The sequence below is a fragment of the Pteropus vampyrus genome, unplaced genomic scaffold, assembly GCF_000151845.1.
Source record: "Pteropus vampyrus isolate Shadow unplaced genomic scaffold, Pvam_2.0 Scaffold151, whole genome shotgun sequence".
Classification (NCBI taxonomy): Eukaryota; Metazoa; Chordata; class Mammalia; order Chiroptera; family Pteropodidae; genus Pteropus; species Pteropus vampyrus.
In genome coordinates this window covers 353,736-373,042 of record NW_011888932.1, presented here as the reverse complement: position 1 = coordinate 373,042, position 19,307 = coordinate 353,736, and the positions used below count along the sequence as shown (strand labels likewise).

The 19,307-nt window shown below is 37.8% G+C and overlaps 1 protein-coding gene across 7 annotated transcripts in view; it reads right to left on the bottom strand.

Moving 5' to 3' along the window:
- Positions 1–19,307, bottom strand: part of NFIA (nuclear factor I A) — a 358,991-nt gene that overhangs the window by 93,409 nt on the left and 246,275 nt on the right. For all 7 annotated transcript variants that reach the window (XM_023536201.1, XM_023536200.1, XM_011369530.2 and 4 more), the window contains 2 exons: positions 11,995–12,112; positions 5,785–5,912 (listed from right to left, as the gene is read on the bottom strand). In XM_023536201.1, coding sequence (XP_023391969.1) covers positions 5,785–5,912; positions 11,995–12,112 — 246 coding nt within the window. The remainder of the gene's footprint in view (positions 1–5,784; positions 5,913–11,994; positions 12,113–19,307) is intronic.

The window sequence follows — 19,307 nt, the reverse complement described above, 5'->3', positions numbered from 1 at the left end:
AAATAACCTTGATAAAGAAGATAAGGAAATTTCTGAGGGTGGTTAGAGTACTTATTTTGTAATATAGCTTTCCTGTCATAATCCCTCATTTGGATGAAATTTCTCTGATAAAGGAGGACACTAAAGACCAAGCCCCTTCTTACTGTACTGGTACTCCCTAGTGCGGCAGTCTCTAATGAGCAGGTGCCAATATCAAAGAGATAATGGAAGACAACGTTGTCACATAATGCTGCTTTCCCGCTGCTCCATAAATGCAGAAGAAATGCCAAGACATTGATCCTATGGCAGTGTTCTGTAACAGTGACTATTCCTATTACAGCAGAAGATTGTGGGAGATTTAATATTTTCCCTAATATATGCCAGTGCAGCAGAGTGTCCTCTGATCAATGTACTATTGTTACCAGTCTACTGCCTTTACGTGGCATCGATAATAGGCCCCCTCCTATGTGTCTGAGCTACTAGTTTAAGTCGGTAAACTTCCCCCACTCCTACAATTGACAAATTACTGTTGGCAGTCAAATTAGAACCAGCAGAGTTGAGAATCCAAATGAATCTGATATGGGATATTTAAAATTACAATGAGCTAGTATAAGTCTGCAAAAATCCAACTGTGGTTCTAGTAATGATGACACTGAACTCTGGTTCTAAATGTCCTGGGCTGTTGGTTGACCAGATGCTTACCAAATGCCTTTAAAATAAATGTATTTATTTCTTTATTTAATAATTTTTCTACAAATGCCTTTAAAATAAATGTATTTATTTCTTTATTTAATAATTGTGATAAGAACACACAGTAGACCATTATAGTACTTAATTTTGACCTTCAAAAGTGAGGACTACTAAGTCTTTGGGAAGAAGTTCATCTCTGAAAGAAGTTTATCTCTAAAAATTTTTAAGAAAATAACTACAGCTAAACTTACTACTTACCAAATTTGACTTAAAAACTTTTCACTGAACCGTTTAGCACTTTTAGCATTTTGGCTAATGCAATTGTATTTGTTAATAAGGTTTTTACAATTATAGTATAATTGAAGACATGCTAGAATTTTGAATATTTTTTGTAAGAAAAAACTTAAGTAGCCTCTCCAGTTTTCAAAAACATACTAAATTTCACTGAAAAGTCCTACGATTTCATGTTGTTTCACAATAAAGAAATTATCTTTACTTCTGCTGAAACTGACTGTATGTATGTGGTTAATGCAGGTGCAGTTTCAAATTCAGGAAGTTATGCAGCTCAATAATCCATGAAGCTTGATTTACTTAAAAAACTGTTTAAGTCAAGGGATACTTGTAATAAAATTTCATACACTACTACTTGTCAGTGGGGCCCTTGGCTGAGCCTTTAGCAATCATTTTGCTTACTACTTGTTAATAATTGGATTTGACTAAACAACGGCCTATAGATTGAGACTATACGAAACATTAATTCTGAGAGAATTATTGGTAGCAAATTTTGCTTTCAGATTTATTAAAAGTGCCCAATTTTCTCTGCTCTATAGGCTCCATTCATTCATTCATTCATTCATTATTTATTTATTGAGTACCTATCATGTGCCAGAGACTATTATGGATGCATAGTCTATAGAAAAGACAGACTAAGTCCCATTGCTCATGAAGTGTATATTCCAGAGGGATAAAGCAGTCACTAACAGTAGATAGTGGTATGAAGAAAGGGAAGTGGAGTTATGAATTATGGTATGACAGAAAAGCCTCAGCAGCTATTTCAGGTCACTGGGAGCCTCCCTCTCTGATGAGCTATTATTTGAACACAGATTTGAATGCTGAGGATTATTTGATTTTATAGGCAAAAATGATAGATATTTCACTTTGTTAACAGTTAATACTATTTGCTTATATATCACATCCTATATGTATTTCATAGTCCACATCCCTTCCCCAGCCTACGTTGTATAACAAGGACTTGGGATAAAGAAAGTGGAGGATTTTCCAGGTCTTTCTGATCATTATTTTTTTTTAATTATGTTTTTAATTTAAATAAGAGCCCAGGACATGAAACCTTAAAAAACAAGCAAAAATGTTTCTGATAAAAGAGGTTATTGAATGTAGAAGACTTATATTCTGAAATCAGATTTAGGTTGAAGACTGGATTCTGAATTACAATTGTCAGTTTTCATCTCTACTGAGGCAGAATCATTCTATCTTGCAAATTTTAGAGAAGGGTAATTTAAAAAAAGACACCTGGTAGCCAGTAGGTACTCAAATAATTATAACTATAATTTTTACTATATATATGAAAGCACCATGCACAGTGTCTGACCCAGTGTAGGCTCCTGGCTGTTGGTTTCCTTCCTCTTTATTTGTATTATCAATTTCTCAGCAATATTTCATTTGTATAAATAAACAACAGTTGATGGCGTGCACATTTTTGCTTGATAGAATTTCATAGGACTCATTTCATCAGTGCGTGATTAGCTTCAAAGCTTCGAATCTAACCAAGTTTTGAGATAACAGGGAAACGAAACTAAGTGGAGGGAACAAATGCAGCATTGTAAGAGAAGCAAAAGTTAGCGTGAGGTTGTCTGATGTTTTTAAACTAACATCATCTTTAATCTCCTATGCCCTTCTTCCTAGATAATAAGAGCTGTGCACTAAAAGTGCTGAGATAAACTAATGGGGAACAGGATACTACAAAAGACATTTGAAAGAGGCCATGTAATTTACTGCATGTCTGGTTTGTTTTACTTTCCAAAGCCTTCCTATTGCTCAAGGAAATTTGTCTCTTCTGGCAACCTTCATCCCTCTCTTGGCTGGGGAGTCCTGGAAAAGCATTTGAGGGCAGGTAAACAGATGCAAAGCTCTCTGAGTGAGGAGTAAGTACAGGCTTTGCTTCCTGTGTCACATCTGAGGCATAAACAAAGTATCCTTCAGGACGGGTTTGAGAGAATTATCCCAAATATAGGCAACCAAGAGGCTGCTGGAGTGTTCAGATGTACATAACTCCCAACATGCTCTGAAGGTAATTTACATGAGTGAACCACTAAAAGCCTCCCACTCAATGAACTGTACCCCTGGGGAAAAGCCATAGAGGCCCCGATCAGTGTGGGAACAACATAAGGGTGTTCCCTGTGCCAAAAAGGGGATTGGGCTAGATGAAAAATCCCCCAAAAGGACCATATGGCAGCATAAATTATCTATTTAAAATGGCTGGTGTGAGTTAATGACACCAAAGTCACCATGAACGTGTATAACATCCTTTGGTTGAGATTTAATGTCCCCTCAGGCCCCGTTTCAATTATGACTTTCTACGTTGAATGTGGCCAAATGTAAATTTATCCACTCTTCCCTCACCCCTCATATACATATACCATGAAACTGCATTTTTCTGTTAATGACATAGGGATAGAGAATGAAGAATCAGTCTAGTCAATATATATGTGTGTGTGTGTGTATATATGTAACATATGGTAAACTCTATCTGTCTGTCTGTGTGTCTGTGTGTCTGTCTATCTATCTACCTACCTACCTACCTACCTACCTACCTACCTACCTACCTACTTATCACTTATCTAGTCTATCTCTCCTCCCAAAAGGATTCAGCCATTCAACTTTAGTTATTTAATGAGTACAAAGAATTTGGGTATTCAGACATTAAAGTTCATGATTATTTGGTCCTTATGTAACATGCTGATACAGAAATAATTACCCTGAATAAGAGTTACAGCTCAAAGTACTCTATATTCAACCAACCCCACTGCTCTCAAATATGCCCCAAAGCCATCTACTTAAGGACCCAAAGAACAGTCTCATGATGAAGGAGCTTCATGTATATCAGCACAATAAAAACAGCTTTGAGATGCCTAAAACTACATCAGCACCATACTCAAGCACAAATGTACCAAACCTGCATATTTTGATTCTCATTTTCACTGAAGCAGGTAAACTGGCTAGGGCTCCAATCAGCCTTTTAAGAAGGATCCAAAAAAGTTTTACATCTTTTAATTTTTTAATAGCACATAAACTTTTCATTGGCACTATACTGAGGTCGTGCTGATGATGCAGTTAGTGGCAATAAGGAGTCAGCATTTTACATTTTCATTTAGGCCTGGGTTTATTTCTTAGCTACTTTAGACGGACTGTGTAGAGTGCAGCTGATGTATGACCTTTATAGAAGACCCACCACATCTCGAGTGCTGTGTTGGTAAAAACAGAAAAACGTGGCACCGGAGGCTAATATCCCCATCCTTGCACTTCCCATCTTGCCGTATCATGTGCTTCTTATGTGTCTGATTCCCACCCCCGGTTGTGAATTCCTTGAAAGCAGGAGCCATAGCCTTCTCATTCATCCCTGAGTTCCCAGAACCAGGAAAAGCATTTCATCCAGAGAAAGTTCCCAATGAAGACTGCTGAATGAGTGAATGAATAAATAAATGATGAGTTGAGTGAGAAGATTAGGTATACTAAGCAAGGCTAAGTGAAATTTCTGCATTTTAGTAAAGGGAGCAAGATAAAGGACTTAGCCAGTGAGGCCTGAGGTTTTGTTTTGTTTTGAATTATCATACAGTAAAACTCCCTGGGGGCAGGTAAGGGAGGTGGAAGGTATAAATTTCTGTGAATGTTAACATATGCACAGGTTCCTGTAACCATCACCACGATCAGGATATAGAACAGTTCTATCACCCCAAAAATCTCCCTCATGCTATCCCTTTATAGTCACACCCTCTAAGCATTGTCTTTTGATGTTAGGGAGGAGAGAAAGAAATTAAGATTTGAAGATGAAGTGGTTAGTTCTGAGATTTTCTTGGTGCTCATCTGTTCTTGCAGGAAATTACTCTGAGGCATGAGTAGGGGAGAATGGTCAGAAAACATTTTTTTCAAACTGTACTGGGTATAATTCCTAGGTGGTTAGTTCTCACTTAGTTCTTATGTTACCTCACTTAGTTCTCAACAGCATTGAAACAGCTATTGTTATTGATAGATTATAAAAGTAGGGACAGAGGCTCAAAGAGGTTAGGCAATTTATCCATAATTACACAGCCGTCAGGAGCTGGAGCCAGGATTACATTCTGCCCCTCTGATTCCAAAGCCCACACTCTATTCTCTTTACCTGCTTGACCTTCATACTGGGAAAGGCACTGCAGAAGATTCCCTTTGCCCAGGTGGAGGTTAGACATGGAGAAAGACTTCAAAAAGCTTCTGCTATCAGAACTATTCACATTATTCTAAAAATTCCAGAGCCAAGACTAGACTACCCTGGGAGGTGAGATGAGAAGTCATCATTTGCTTAGTTCAGTAAAGATGGACATAAATACCACTGTTCCATTTAAATAGAAAAAGAATCATAATAATATCCAGTAATAGAAAAAGAATATTTTCAAGTTTCACATTATATAAAAATTCAAGTACTACATAAATTATAACACAGGAAATCCATTTTCCTTTCTAATGTTATCCATCCAGTTGAAAAAGTTGATAGTTTTATTTGATTATTAAAAGACAATTCAAAAATCCAAACCCAAAAGGCAGTTAGTATAACAACAATAGCAAAAGCAAATGGAATGCTGAATTGCATTGTAGGTGAAAATATGTCAGAGTAGAAAATCACGTACCATTCTTACCAGTCTTTCATTTCAGTTGAATTGCTGCTTTTCACTGCTACCCTTTTATAAATACAGCAGTCAGATTCAAACAAGTGCTCATGGTGAAAAAGTCAAAAAGTCAACTGCTTTGAGCTTGCTCTCTTCACATTTATGCACAGTGTGGGCCCCCCATGCACATGTAGATTTTGCAGGGTTAGCCACATGCCCACTTGCCCACTCTGCTTACCTGGCTCCACTTCATGCCATCCGCTTGACTGACTGCCACTTCCCGGGGAGCGCCCTTGACCTGTGTAAAATGGCTCTTCGCCAGGACTGTCCATTTCATCCTCCACAGACTTGAGGCGCTTTGTGGAGCTGAAATAACACACAGGTACATGTTTAAAGGCAATCCAAACCACCTTTCTCTTGGACATTGCACCTTTGGTTGAAAGAAAGCCAAGAGAGGAAGCAACTGGGCAACTCAGTGTAATTCTGGGACTCTTTTAGGCTCTTGTTCAGTTTCGTGAGTCACTGGATGTGCAACATAGTCATGGATCTGTGTTCTTCCAAATGTCTGGCTTTGATTTTTATTGTCACTCAAGTTGCTGCTGTTGCCACATCCTGTTCCTCATTCTTTTGAGGAACTGGTGTCTGGCTTCCACTCCTGTCCCCACCTGGAAGTATTGATAGTAAGTCCACATTTCATATTTCCGCAGGCTGTTGCTGGGATGTAGCCATTGGCAATTTCCCTAGTCATCAGGTCAGTCCTTTTGGGTGCCCCGGAAAGGATAAAAACCAGGGTGCATGACCCTTCAAGAAAAGCTTGGTTTTTGTTTTGTTTTTGTTTTTGTTTGCCATGTTTTCTCGTCTTCTACTTGGATCTGGTCTTTCAAAAAATATTTACTGCACAGCTACAGTAGTCCAGGTACTGATCTAGACACTAGAGATAAGACAGTGAACAAAAGAGACAAAAATAGGAGGAAGGACTGTATTTCCCTGTGACAACGAGTGACATGGAAAAAGAGTAACCCATGACTTTTATGCCCTTCCTCTACAAAGAGATTACCAAAATGAAGTTCTATTCCATCACGGTAGAATTTTTTTTTAATTTTTTTTTTTATTTTTGGAGAGGTATGGTTGAGAAATTTCCAGAATAGTTCCATTTGCTCCAGTTATAGGACTGAATTTTTTTTCTCCCGATTTGAGACTTCAGGAAGAGAAAGTAAAAGGTAAAAGGTAGTGAAACTTCATGTTGCAAATGCTGTTGTGTCTTAATCGATTATGTCACTAACATACCAGAACGGGTAGATTTCATACCTAGAGGGAATACTTGTTGGGAAATCTCTTCCTCATGTGTCAGGGTACAGAATTTTAAATACATTTTCATTCATCAAACTCTTACTGTGTACCTCCTATATGCCAGGTGATGTGCTAAATGCTGGGATACAGAGATGAATTAGACATGGCCCCTGGCTCCACGGGGCTTACAGTCTAGGGGATAAAGACAGAGTTGTGAACAACTTGTGCAAAATGGAAATACAGGTATTACAATGAAACCACATATAGGATATAATGAGTTGCTGGAGAAAGGAAATAGTGATGCTCCTGGGAGGTCAGAAAAAGGTTTCCAGAGGAAATGGTTCCTGACTGTAAAAATGAGTGTCAATGAGATGGAGCAGAGAGAAGGACAGGGCAGAGATAGGCTGTTATTCAGCTGATGCGCCACTCAGGCAGCCAGTTTGGATTTTAATATATTAAAATACTTTATTACCAATTGACAAAGTGTCTGAAGCCCCATAAGTTTCTCCCGACCTTGCCACTCATTATTTGCCCCAGGACAGCCTCATGAGCCAAAACCTATAGGGTTAATGCCTGGCACATCACGGGTATTTCAGAGCCGAGCCCAAGCTCTAATTGGTATGCTTGTGTCACTCAGGTTATTGGGGATTTTGAACATCACTCCCTGGAGAGAGGTGCATCTCAGGTAGAAACAACATCATGAGTAAAGTGTGACATGTGCAGAGAGCTGCCACATGTTTGGTATGGCTGAAGTTAAAGGAGGGGCACAGCAAAAGGCCGGGGGTGGAGGTTACAGCGATATTGTGTGTCTGGACTTTATCCTACAAGCAGTGGAAACTCCCTGCAAAAGTCTAAACACAGAGTGACATCAGAGTCCTATTTTAGGGTCATTCTGGTAATTGTGCAGGTGATAGATTTAGAAAAGCAAAGGGAAAAGAAGGGATGGAACCATGGGGCAGGAAGACAGGTAACATGCTATTACAGCAATCCTAATGAAAAAATGTGGAGGGCCACATTTATGCTATTTAAATAATAGCATATTATTTAAGTTTCAACAGACCAATTTAGGCCAAGAAACTCTAGTTACTAAAGTCGACACACCAGTATTCTTAGCCTTTAAGTTCTATTTTCATTAAAGCCAGAGCCCAGGAAAGCAACGTATCTGCTGCGTGCTAGCTTAATACCCAAAGGAAATACCTTTAATAGCTTATCTAATGTTCTTTGCTTGGCTTTCCTAGACGTTCAGTGAAAAATAGTCACTTGAAAACTTTTCTATGTTTTATGCAAAACTGCATCTCATAGAAGTCTTTTCTAAAAAGATATATGCAAAAATTCCTACTAATACACAAAGCCAGAAAAAAATATGATCTCTTTAAAAATATTTCTATTGTTCTCTTTTATTAGAAAATGCAGATTGTATAACCTCTTTCTTCCCCTTCTTGCCTTGGCAACCAGGAAACTCTGGGGTAAATTTAAGGAATAACTCTTGGTTCCAGCTCCTAATATAACACTCTATCTTCTTCCTATATGGTTTCTAGCCTCTCTTTCTATACTTAATATTTCCTGTTGTGTTTCGAAATTGAAAGCCACTTGAAATCATTTTAGAAGCTGGAAGAATACAAGTTGGAAAGAAATAAATATTTTCCTTATGTTCTCTGGCAAATAAAAGGCAAGATCTGTATGTTCTAAAGGGACTATGAGGTCTGCAGTGTAAGAGACTATATTATCTTTTAATCTCAAGTGCCTTCCACAGTGTCTGGTCAACAACATATGCTCAAAAACTGCTGATTTGGGTCATTACTTAGAAAGAGTCATATGACTACTTGTGACAAGGATTCGCCTAAGTGTCACTACTCAATGAGATCCAACCCCAAAAGCTAACTCTAGTGCCCATCATTTTCTCATTATTAATATTTTTCTGAGTTTGTCAAGCTTTTGATTTCCTTGGTTTCCACTAATAAAATGCAAATACTTCATGTAGTTTTTAAATCCCAAAGGTGAAAGAATCTGTGGTTACTAGCTGAAACTTTAGTTTGAAAACAAGGACTTTCAAGGGTTGACACAAGATAGATGTCTACAGGGTAGAGGTACAGGATAGAAGAGAGAAAAAGATCCAGGAGTAAAAAAGTCAGAAGTGCCAGGATGGACAGGTGGAGGGCTTCTAAAACAAAGCTTCACAAACTTGACGGCTGGTTTCTCTTGACAAAGTTCTTTGGGATAAAAAAGTATATTTTATCCCAATTTTTATACTTTAATATTTACAAAATATTTTATAAAGTATATTTTATCCCAATTTTTTCCCAATTTTTTGCAGATGTTTCCTATGAAGGGGTATAGAAGTTACAATTAATGCCTATCAATCTCCTTTTTTTTTTTTTTAAATTTAGAAATGAATCAGTCATTGATTTTGGTTTCTTGCTCTTGACTTTCTAGCACACTGAAACAGTTTAAGAAAACAGGAAAGTGAAAGTAGCAGTAAGATCTCTACAGAAGAGGAAGGATAAATACTCTTCTAAGGAGTGATGCATTATCTCTTCTTGTGTGTAGAATTTGTTCTTGTGTTCCTAAAAACTCCACCTAGAAATTAAGGTAAGGCTATTACCTTCATTCCAAATATGTACTTATTCTCTACTATGTGCAAAGCCTATAAGCCTTACTTTGTACCCACAAAATTGCAAAATGCCTCTTTTCAAAGTGTTCATAGTACCTTGAACTGAAATTTTCCATTTACTTGTCAGTCTCTAACCACGAGATTGTAAAACTATTATCTGACTTTATATCCGCAGTGCCAAGGACAACATCTTTGGTACTTGACAATGTCTGTTGCTGAATTGGAAGAGTTCGACACTGTCCTCTAAGGGACTTACAGTCCAGATGGGGAGGCAGGACCTGTACATACCTCAAAGATGGTAATAATAATTCAGGATAGCACATGCTAAGTGTCCAGGAGAAGATGAGATGTTAGATACTCCTTTTCGGGGGTCTTGAGTTCTATTATTCCTTACTGAAAGAGTCAGCCCTGTTCTCAAGAGGATTCAGTGCAAGAATAACATATTATTTAAGTTTCAACAGACCTGAGTTTGAATGTGGACTCTGCTATTTACTAGGTCTGTGACCTTGGGCAAGTTAATTTCTCTGATCTTTGGGTTGATCCATTCTGAAATAGCAACACTATCTGTATTGTAAAATTATCATGAAGATTAAATCATACCAGGTATGTTAAGTAACTACCACAATGTCTCTCAAAGAGTAAGTGATCAATTAATATCTGCACAGCATGAACAAATATTGATTGATAGATGAACTTTTCTATATGTAGATCTGGGATATACTTCTGGGCACATTTTCTAACCTGTACACAGATAATTTTGCTGAGTCTATATATTTAAAGAATAATTTTTTAAAAATCATCCTAAGAGAGCCTAATGAGAGTAAAACAAACATATTACTGAGTTATTAACTACCGACGTTATTTATAATTAGCTCCTTATCAGGGTTAGTTATTTGCAGAATACGTAAACAACACTAGCCTTTTCAATGACATTCGTTGAAAACATTCAGGTTTCCACTCAGAGTCACAATAAAAAGCAACAAAACATCTGGAGAAGTCACAAGGATGGGGTGAAGAGCACTTTCTGGGACGTCCATGGTACATGCGCAGCACATGTATGAAAAACAAACAGCCCATCAACTTTTAAATTAATCACTGCACACAAGTGTTTGCAAAGCTTTTTCATGTTGACTGAGTGCAGTTACACACAATGTCTTTTCCATCAGCAAACATTCAAAATCCTCAAAATGTATTAGCGCCCGATTGTGTTCACAATCTCATTCTTTTATTACAAATGTACTTTGGATTTCAGACATTTTTGTTCATGGGGAGCTGATATGACAGTGAACGAAGGGGAACATTTAAACAACATGAAAGAGGATAGTAGGATTTGGTGATAATATTTAGAGAATAGCTGTTTCTTCCAAGATATTGGTGATAACTAAGCTGATTTCTTTTTTTTTTTTTTTTGTAATGATGGTTAAAATATATAAAGTCAAGGTAAAACTAAGTCTCTACCAAGGAAAATTTCTATAATCTGGACTTTGTTTCAAATCATAAAACTCTGGTACTTGCTTTCGGAGGAATATGCCTTTGTCCAATGTTTTTCTGCGAAGTTCACAAACATTAAAGATTGTTCTGCACCATCCTTTTCTTTGTTGTCACAGTCCAGTGCTAAAGCCAATTTGTAAAAGAATACTGTGGGTTTAATGCCTAATCCCTTTCCCTCTGGTCCAGGTTATCTAGAGACAACAGGATCTTGCAAAACGTTTCATTTTGATTTTGGCTTTGTGATCTCAAGGGGATCAAGCACCCTGCAATCGTTATCTGCTTGTGCTCTCCCAGCTTTACTTTTTTAAAGGTCTCCCGGTGCAACGGGGTTTACGATCTAGCCCCACTCTGCCACAGGACTGCATTCATTTTTATAACCTCACACTAGGATATCAAGTAGGCTTATCTCTTAGGGCAACTCCAATAGACTAGATTTTGAGACCTCTGGAGGCTCAGTAGGGAAGAGCTGGGACTGAGCTGCGATGTCTACTGGGAGCATGGGGACTGGGACTGGTGTCACCAGTGCCAACTTTGTGCCAAACGCCCCAAAACATACACCCTTTCCCCTAGTAGCCTTGTCCTTAATTTCTTGAGAACATGCTACGTTCATCATCAGCCATCCTTCCCCTGTGCTTTTGCTCATGTCTTCTCCTCTCATGGAATAACGTTCCATTCCCTCTCCATCTCACCAACTCTAACCAACGTTTATACCTGAGCACAAGTCACTCTTTTTGGATAAAGTCTTCTTTAACTATTTTTACCCTTTGTCACAAAATTTAGTTCACTGTTTTTACTCTCTGGTATGTACGTGTGTGTGTGTGTGTGTGTGTGTGTGTGTGTGTGTGTGTGTGTGTGTATGTATATGTACATGTATATTTCTGCTACATGTGAATTTGCTTTCTCTCCTCAATGAGATTAAAAGTCTTTTGAGGCTGAATCCACCTTCTAGTACCTTCACTGCTATAAGCACATGGCTAAGTGCCTAGCAGGCCTAGAATTAAAATCAAGGTGTGGTACTATGAAGCATGACCTTTTCAGAGTCATCAATCACATTACCTGGTAGAGGATGTGCTGGGTAGAGACCTCCTCATTGCTCCTGGACTCATGCTGTAGTATGAAGAACTTTCCAAATCTGAGAGAGAAAAATTTGGGCCAGTTCCTGCAGCTATTGGTGCTAGAATAAAACAAGAAAAAAAATAAACCACATAAGTTCTATGAATAAAAGACCAATGAGAGTATATTTCACTGTTGCATTTAACACATTTTATTTTCAAATTTATATGGTAAGCTTATCCAAAATAATCAGTAATAAACTCTGACCTCAAAAGAATGTTGAAATAAAAATAGTCTATACCAGAAAAACATATTTTTTCTCATGCACCTTACACCTTTTCTCTCTCTCTCTCATTTTTTTTTTTTTTAATGATGAATTGTCATGGAGATTGCAATGTTCTTGGATGCTTTTAACAAAAGTACCTCCATGTTTTGGTCTGAGACTTTTCTTCGATGACCAGCCAAAACATTTGTCAGGCTTTTCTAACTTTGTCTGATCCTGATAGCTTCCACTCATCTGTATTTCGGAGTTAGTTCTGAACTGCAAATTCATCTTTCTAGGCCACCCATTTTTAAGTACTTGCAATGAGAAAGGTGTGGCTTTTCCTTACTCTGAATTGCCCTGTACAGGCCTTTACTTTAATATTCATCCCACTTGGGCAGGGTCCTCAAACTACAGTCCGAGCCGTAGTTTTTATAGATAAAGTTTTTACTGGAACATAGCCACACCCATTTATTTAGGTATTGTATCTGCTTCCACACTATGAGAGCAGAGACAAGCTGCTGTAACAGAAACTATATGGGTCACAAAGCAGAAGATACTTATATAGAAGAATTTGCTGACCTCTGATTTAAGGAATTGTCAAGGACAATTTTGACTATATGTGATTTTCAGAGCTGACCCTTGTGTGAGATGTGATTCCTGTATTTTCTACCTAGAGTGTCTAAATACCTTGTTTTCAGTAGTTGCATAACCAGCATTTTTAAATGAATAACATCTATCAATCTTATAAAACAACTCTGTGTAAAATTAGTGGTACAACTATATAAGTGCAAATAAACTCTTCTTTTGTAAGATTATGCAGAAGCAGAAACAATAGATACAATTATCATACTCTACTATAATTGGGGACCGTTGGGGCTATATTGCAAGTATCTAGTACAAACCCTGACACCAAGAAGCAGTCAGTAGCATTGGTCAAATGGAATTGATTCCTAGTCAAAGGAGAACTAACAAAGTATTAGAATGCTACCATCAAATTTATATTTATAATCTGGAAACATCACCCTGTATGAGAGGAGGCATAGTTGGGGGTGTGGTGTCAGTTGAAGAACATAATCAGTGAAACCATAGAGGCCAGTGGAGACATTTAAACAAGACAAAATAGGAGTGTGGTCTAAATTCAAGAGATGGAAAGGAGGAGTTTGGTCTAAGTTTACTTAGAAGTTAAAATCAAGAAAACGTGTTGACTTCTTGCATGTGGTAATAATGGGAAAGAGAGGGTATGGGATGTTCCCAGGATTATTGCTTGGGGAAATTGTGATGCCATAATAAAACAATAGAATCAAGAAAAGGTGTGGGAGGATACAGCAACCTCTAATAGCAATGGCTAAACCTTAATAATAACTGCCGTTATATAAAAACAGTCACTGTTAAGAAATGAAAAACGGAAATTTGCATACAGTTTTTGAAATTCAAACACGTCTCTGAATGACAGGCTTTAATGGAAGAAGTTCCTTTAGTTCAAAAAGAAATGATTAGACTTGACTACTATAAATGTAAGCAGTTCAAATTAATCATTTTACTACCCATTTCCTAATTTGACTTTTATATTAAATTTATTTGCATATTTCCTTTTGTTTTATAATATTTTGTATTTTATGGGAAGAGATTACTCAAAAGTTACTCAAATATGGATTTGGATAACCCATCATCCCTTTTAGTAGCCTGGCATTTAATAGGTACTTAATGATTGTGCCTTCATGGAGCTTTGAGATTCACACCTGTCATTAACTAAAGAAGAGGGATAAGGCTGACCAGTGTCAAGGGTCTGGATTTAGATTTTTTTCACAAGTTTCAGGATGGTGTTGAGGTCTCAGCTGGATGAAGCAACTGCCGCACTCCTGAGTACCAAGGAAACCTGATTAGCCCCATTCCCTCGCTCTTGGAAGGAAAGACAGGGCAAGATGTGAATGAAACAGACTTGACTGCACTGAGAGAAGCAGTCTGAGGCCCTCCACCTACTGCTAAACATCCAGCTGCACTTATATGTAATACTTTAACCATCATGTTCTACCCTGGAAATGTCTTTTATCTTATCTTTTTAAAATGTCAAGGGAGCCAGAATGGGCAAAGGAAGAAAAACGCATGTGTAAACATGGTGTGCCCACCTCTCAGAGACGTTGAAAAAAATAATTAAGCCCACAGAAATGTTCCTTAACTTTCCTGTATATTTACTTCCTGTGAACCACTTAGAACACTGTAGCTGTAATCTAGCCAACAGCAGCAGGTGGCCTGGCAGCGCTGCGATTCTTCCCAAAGTGTCTGTTGGACTTCTGGTGAGTAACTTTAGGGCTTGGCAAACTGATTATGTGTGTCTTGAATTTTAAAACCTTATTTCTGAAATGAAACTGGGTTTCACGACCTGGGTTAAATAATCTTAAAAATGCACAGACCCAAACTCTGCCCTCTTCCAGAGTCTTGTAAGGAAACAACCCCCAGTACTATCTGTGTGTATGTATTGCATGGAAGGTCAGATCACAGGAACAGATTCTGATTCAGTAATACTGCGATGGCTAAAGAGAAAGCCTCATATCTCAGGGTTGGGGTCACCAACCAAGTGTCCCTGCAAATGGGTTGGGCATTCTCAGTGCCTGTAATCTGAACAGGAAGAGACTTTTAACTAAGAATTCAAAAGGTGAGATTTTGGCAGGCTTTTCGGAGTACCTCTAGGGCCATGTTTTGATAAGCACTTCATTTATTGTATCTAAGTTAATCCTTAAAACAACCTTTTCAGGAAAGTACTTTTTCCAGATGAGAAGAACTAAGCCCTAGAATGAGGTTAAATCACTTGCCTTGGATTATACGAGAGCCAGGATCAAAATTCAAGGATGTCTGACCCCCCAAACTGTGCTTTTCCTCCCATACCACCTAGACTCTCATATACAATATTTGCCTTAAACTTGAGATAATAGAAAGGTATATAGTGTCACTGTCCCCACGAGGTTTACAACCTAGTGAAATGATAAAATAACACCTGAATATCTAACACAATACCAAATGCATTCAATCTCACAGGAAAAATACAAAGAATGTATTAGGAAAGTTCAAAGGAGTAATAGATCATATTGGCTTATGGGATCAGAAATAGGGTTGATTTCAAGACGTGTTGGTGCTTAAGCTAAGCCTTCAAGTATGGTGAGGATTTAAAGAGGGAGAGAAGGAGACAGGAGAGGGTTTCTAGGCAAATGACAAAGTGTGTACATAAGTTTTGAGGTAGGATGTAAACTGAGTGATCTGTGGGATCCATGACAGTTTCTAAGTAGGGAAGTGATAAGACACTTGTTGAATCTGAGGAAATATGACAACAGCATATAACATTCACAGAAGAGGATCAAGACTCTGGAGATGGGGAAATAAGTTGGTACGTTGATTCAAGAGTCCTAGCAAAAAGGAATGAAGGCCTAAACCAGGCTGTCAAGAAAGAAAATAGAATTTTCGCAATGCATATCTGTCACCTCTTCCAGGATAATAAGCAGGTATAAAAGACCTGTTCCTAATTGTGTACTATAATAGGGCATAAATAAGCAAATGATCATATTATTCAAACAAATACAAAGTATCGACAAAATATATATAATACAATGAGTTTCTTAGCTAATAATGGTGAAAGGTCCTATAAATTAGGGAAGTAAAAGTTGTCAAGGGTTAAATGACTTGTCCAATGTCTGCCTGGGATGCCATGTTGAGTTTCTGAAGCTAACAACTAACTGCCTTCTGATGTGTTACAAAGATTACGTAGCTACTGTCAATCAAATGTGGGGGTGTTAAGGAAGTTTTGGATCAACCACAGCACTTTCTATCTTTTCTATATATTGTGAAACCTGATTTTGCTCCATTTATACTTGACCATAGACTATCTTTCTTTAATTATCTCATATATAACATTTTCCCTCCAACTAGATTGAGTGCATTTTGAGGGCTATCAAGATAGACATCCTAGGGCATAGAAAAAGTGCTGGTCTGGGCTTGGGAGAGATCTTCTAGAGTCTCAGCACTGCCAATAACCACCTGTGTAAATTGGTTAAGTCATTTAAGCTCTTTGGACCTCATAATTCTAATAATAATTACAATAAATACAAAAATTCACCACCACTACCACCATCACCACCTACTGCTATAGCCATCACCATCACGATAACAAGGACTAACATTTATTAAGCAAACATTTGGGGCCAGATGCTAGGCTAAGATCTTTAAGCACATCATCCCACTGAATCTGCATACCACCACTAGGAAGGAACTGAGGCACAAAGAGGTTAAGTAACTTTCATAGTTCATGAAGTCAGAGGGTTATACCAGATGACCTTTAATCCTACAGATCCTGTAGCCTCTTTTGTGTTCCTAAATAGCTCACCACAGTTTTGTATACATGATGATGATCAAAAAAATATGCTTTGAATTAAGAAGAGTAAATAATTACCTTCTCCATTTGCACTCCCAAACTTTAAAGCAATACAAAATGAAACTCAGAAATCTATAAATGCATATAAGTAGTAAGACCTGGGTCCCCAACTTTCTTAGGCAGTACTGTAATTACTTTATCTTGAACTTTCTGTGAATTTTGTTCCACCGAGGAGTTTTTCTCAAAAGAATAACTTTTGGAAATTGTCTCTTCAGATGTTATTTCTAAGTCATTCATCTCCTACCCCTTTCTTCCCTGTCATGAGTAGAATGTAGTCTTTGTGTCATTTCTTAATAAATGGTTTGCTATTAAGGAATCATTATAGTAATGTGGGCTATTGGAGGAAAGGGGTTACTTTAGTAGCCAACCATCTTAATGACCTGCTCTTCTGAACACATTAGTAGTTGGATAAGGTTGTGGTTATTGAACTCCTGCCATCCACCAGAGACAATCTGCTCAAGCTTGCATTGTTGGAAAGAGAGGATGATGCGAAAAAAAATTCTACCCAAATTTTCAAGCTACTCCGCCTAGGACATGACAGTGCACTGAGTTTACATCTTGTTCAACAGGAATCAGTGGGGAGCATTAACTAAATGACTAGCGGGGCCAGCCTATTGCTGATGGCACATGTCTTCTGAAAGTCTGCATTCAATGAAATTCGACAAATATTTATGGCACACTTTTAATGGGCCAGGCATTGTTCCAGATGCCTGAGATCCATTGGTGGACAAGACATATAAAAACCCCTGCCCTCGTAGGGTTTACATTTTACAGATTAACAGTCATAGTTGCCTCTCCCTTAGATTTGCCTGTCAACTAAAGAATATGACCCCCTCCACCCGCCGCCAAAAAAGACTATCAGGATTTAGCACTCAATTTTTAACTTATAAAATAACTATTGGAGGAAAGAAAGAGGTAGAGGTGTATTTATCTTCAGATTACATAATCTATATACTCACTGAAACTTTGAGAACTTGTACTTTATCATAGTGGCGGAGGGGTGCGGGGAGGGGGCAGGTTAAATCCAACGACAGCACACAGTTCCATGAGCCCAGCACAATTTTGGGTTGTTTTGCATTCTAGTGGCAAGGATCTTGTAAGAAAGCTCATGTCACTGGCACAAAAGGAGTGAACATGGGAAAATACTTGTTCTTCTTTGTATCAAAGGCACAGTTGTAAAAACACAATGGTATGAAAACTCTAGCAAATCTGGAATCATCGTTAAACGGAATTAACTTGGAATGTAATTTATGGCAAGAAAATTCGACTCCTTTGTTATCTTCCTTTTAGTATAGTATGCTTCCTGAATACTGCCTATGAGAGAGGGCTTTCAGAAAGAAAAAAATAAGTATAATAAAATTAACTCATTTTATCAATTTGTGTTTTCGGCCAGTTTCCTGACTGTGGCTACAAGGGGCTGTAGAACTGATGAATTTGCATGGAAAAAGAAACCAGTGTAAGTAATTTGTGTAAGAGGTAACACAGACATAGACTGCTATAATTCAGACACCCTGCAGATAGCAGACTGCTGCAGTGTGAGCAGTTCCAGGTTAGAAAAATGACCACACTGCAGTCAGTCTGACTTGAATGGAAATCAATCATAAAGGTACTTCTTTGCAGCTTGTATGCCACAGTCTTCAGCAACTCCTTTGCCAAGCAGATTTCTGGACTGTAAACTATGTGCTGATCTCCTTTTTCCACTCCTCCTTTCTGAAAAGTCTGACCAAATGCAGGCTAAGGGTATGGGTTTCCAGAATGGAAGCATAAAAGAAAGGCACTGGACTAAAATGAGGATTTCCCTCTATGTAAAAATAAACTTCCCTGCTATTATAAGATTTAAGCAATGTTTTTCATGAAATGTAGTATTAGGTGCCAAAAGCCCGCAGAATGTTTTAACCCCATCAAAGGCATCTGCTAACACAGACAGAGCACCGTTTTCACACATCCACATTTGTGGGCACAAGTTATGGAATATGTGTGTCTGCAGCATCAGAGGCGGTAAACAGAAGAACTTGTATTTCTAAAAATAATGTTTTCCTTTGACTAAAATAGGAACAATTCACTGATACCATCTTCCTCCCCACTCTGAGCCATGAAGATGGTTTATCTTTGATAGATAATTATTGTGAGTTCAATCTGTAAAATAAATGTATTCAGGCACTTTATTGCCTTAAAGAAAGCTCAGTCTTGGGTTTCAAGAAACTTAGATATCTACTCTATAAAGAAAGGATCTATCTTCAACTTATTTCTGTATTCTTCTCAGCACACAGTACAGGATGTTTCATATAGTATGCATGCAATAAATATTTACTGAATTGAACTAAAATTATATAGGCTTATTAATGAAAACTAACTAAGAATATTTATTGAGCATTTATTATGCGCCAGACAACATGCTAGCTGTTTTACCTGAATTATCTCATTTCATCCTTGCTGCATCCCTATGGAATATGTATTTGTTTTATTCTTATTTGCAAATGAGAAAATTAGTTGTGAAGTTAAGTACTATGATCAAGATCACACAGCTAAACAAGGGACAGAGCAGAGATTTGAACCCAGGTATCTCTATGTATCTGCCCAAAGAAACAAAGGTAAAACCCACATTTCTAGTCTCCTTGCCATAAATTACTG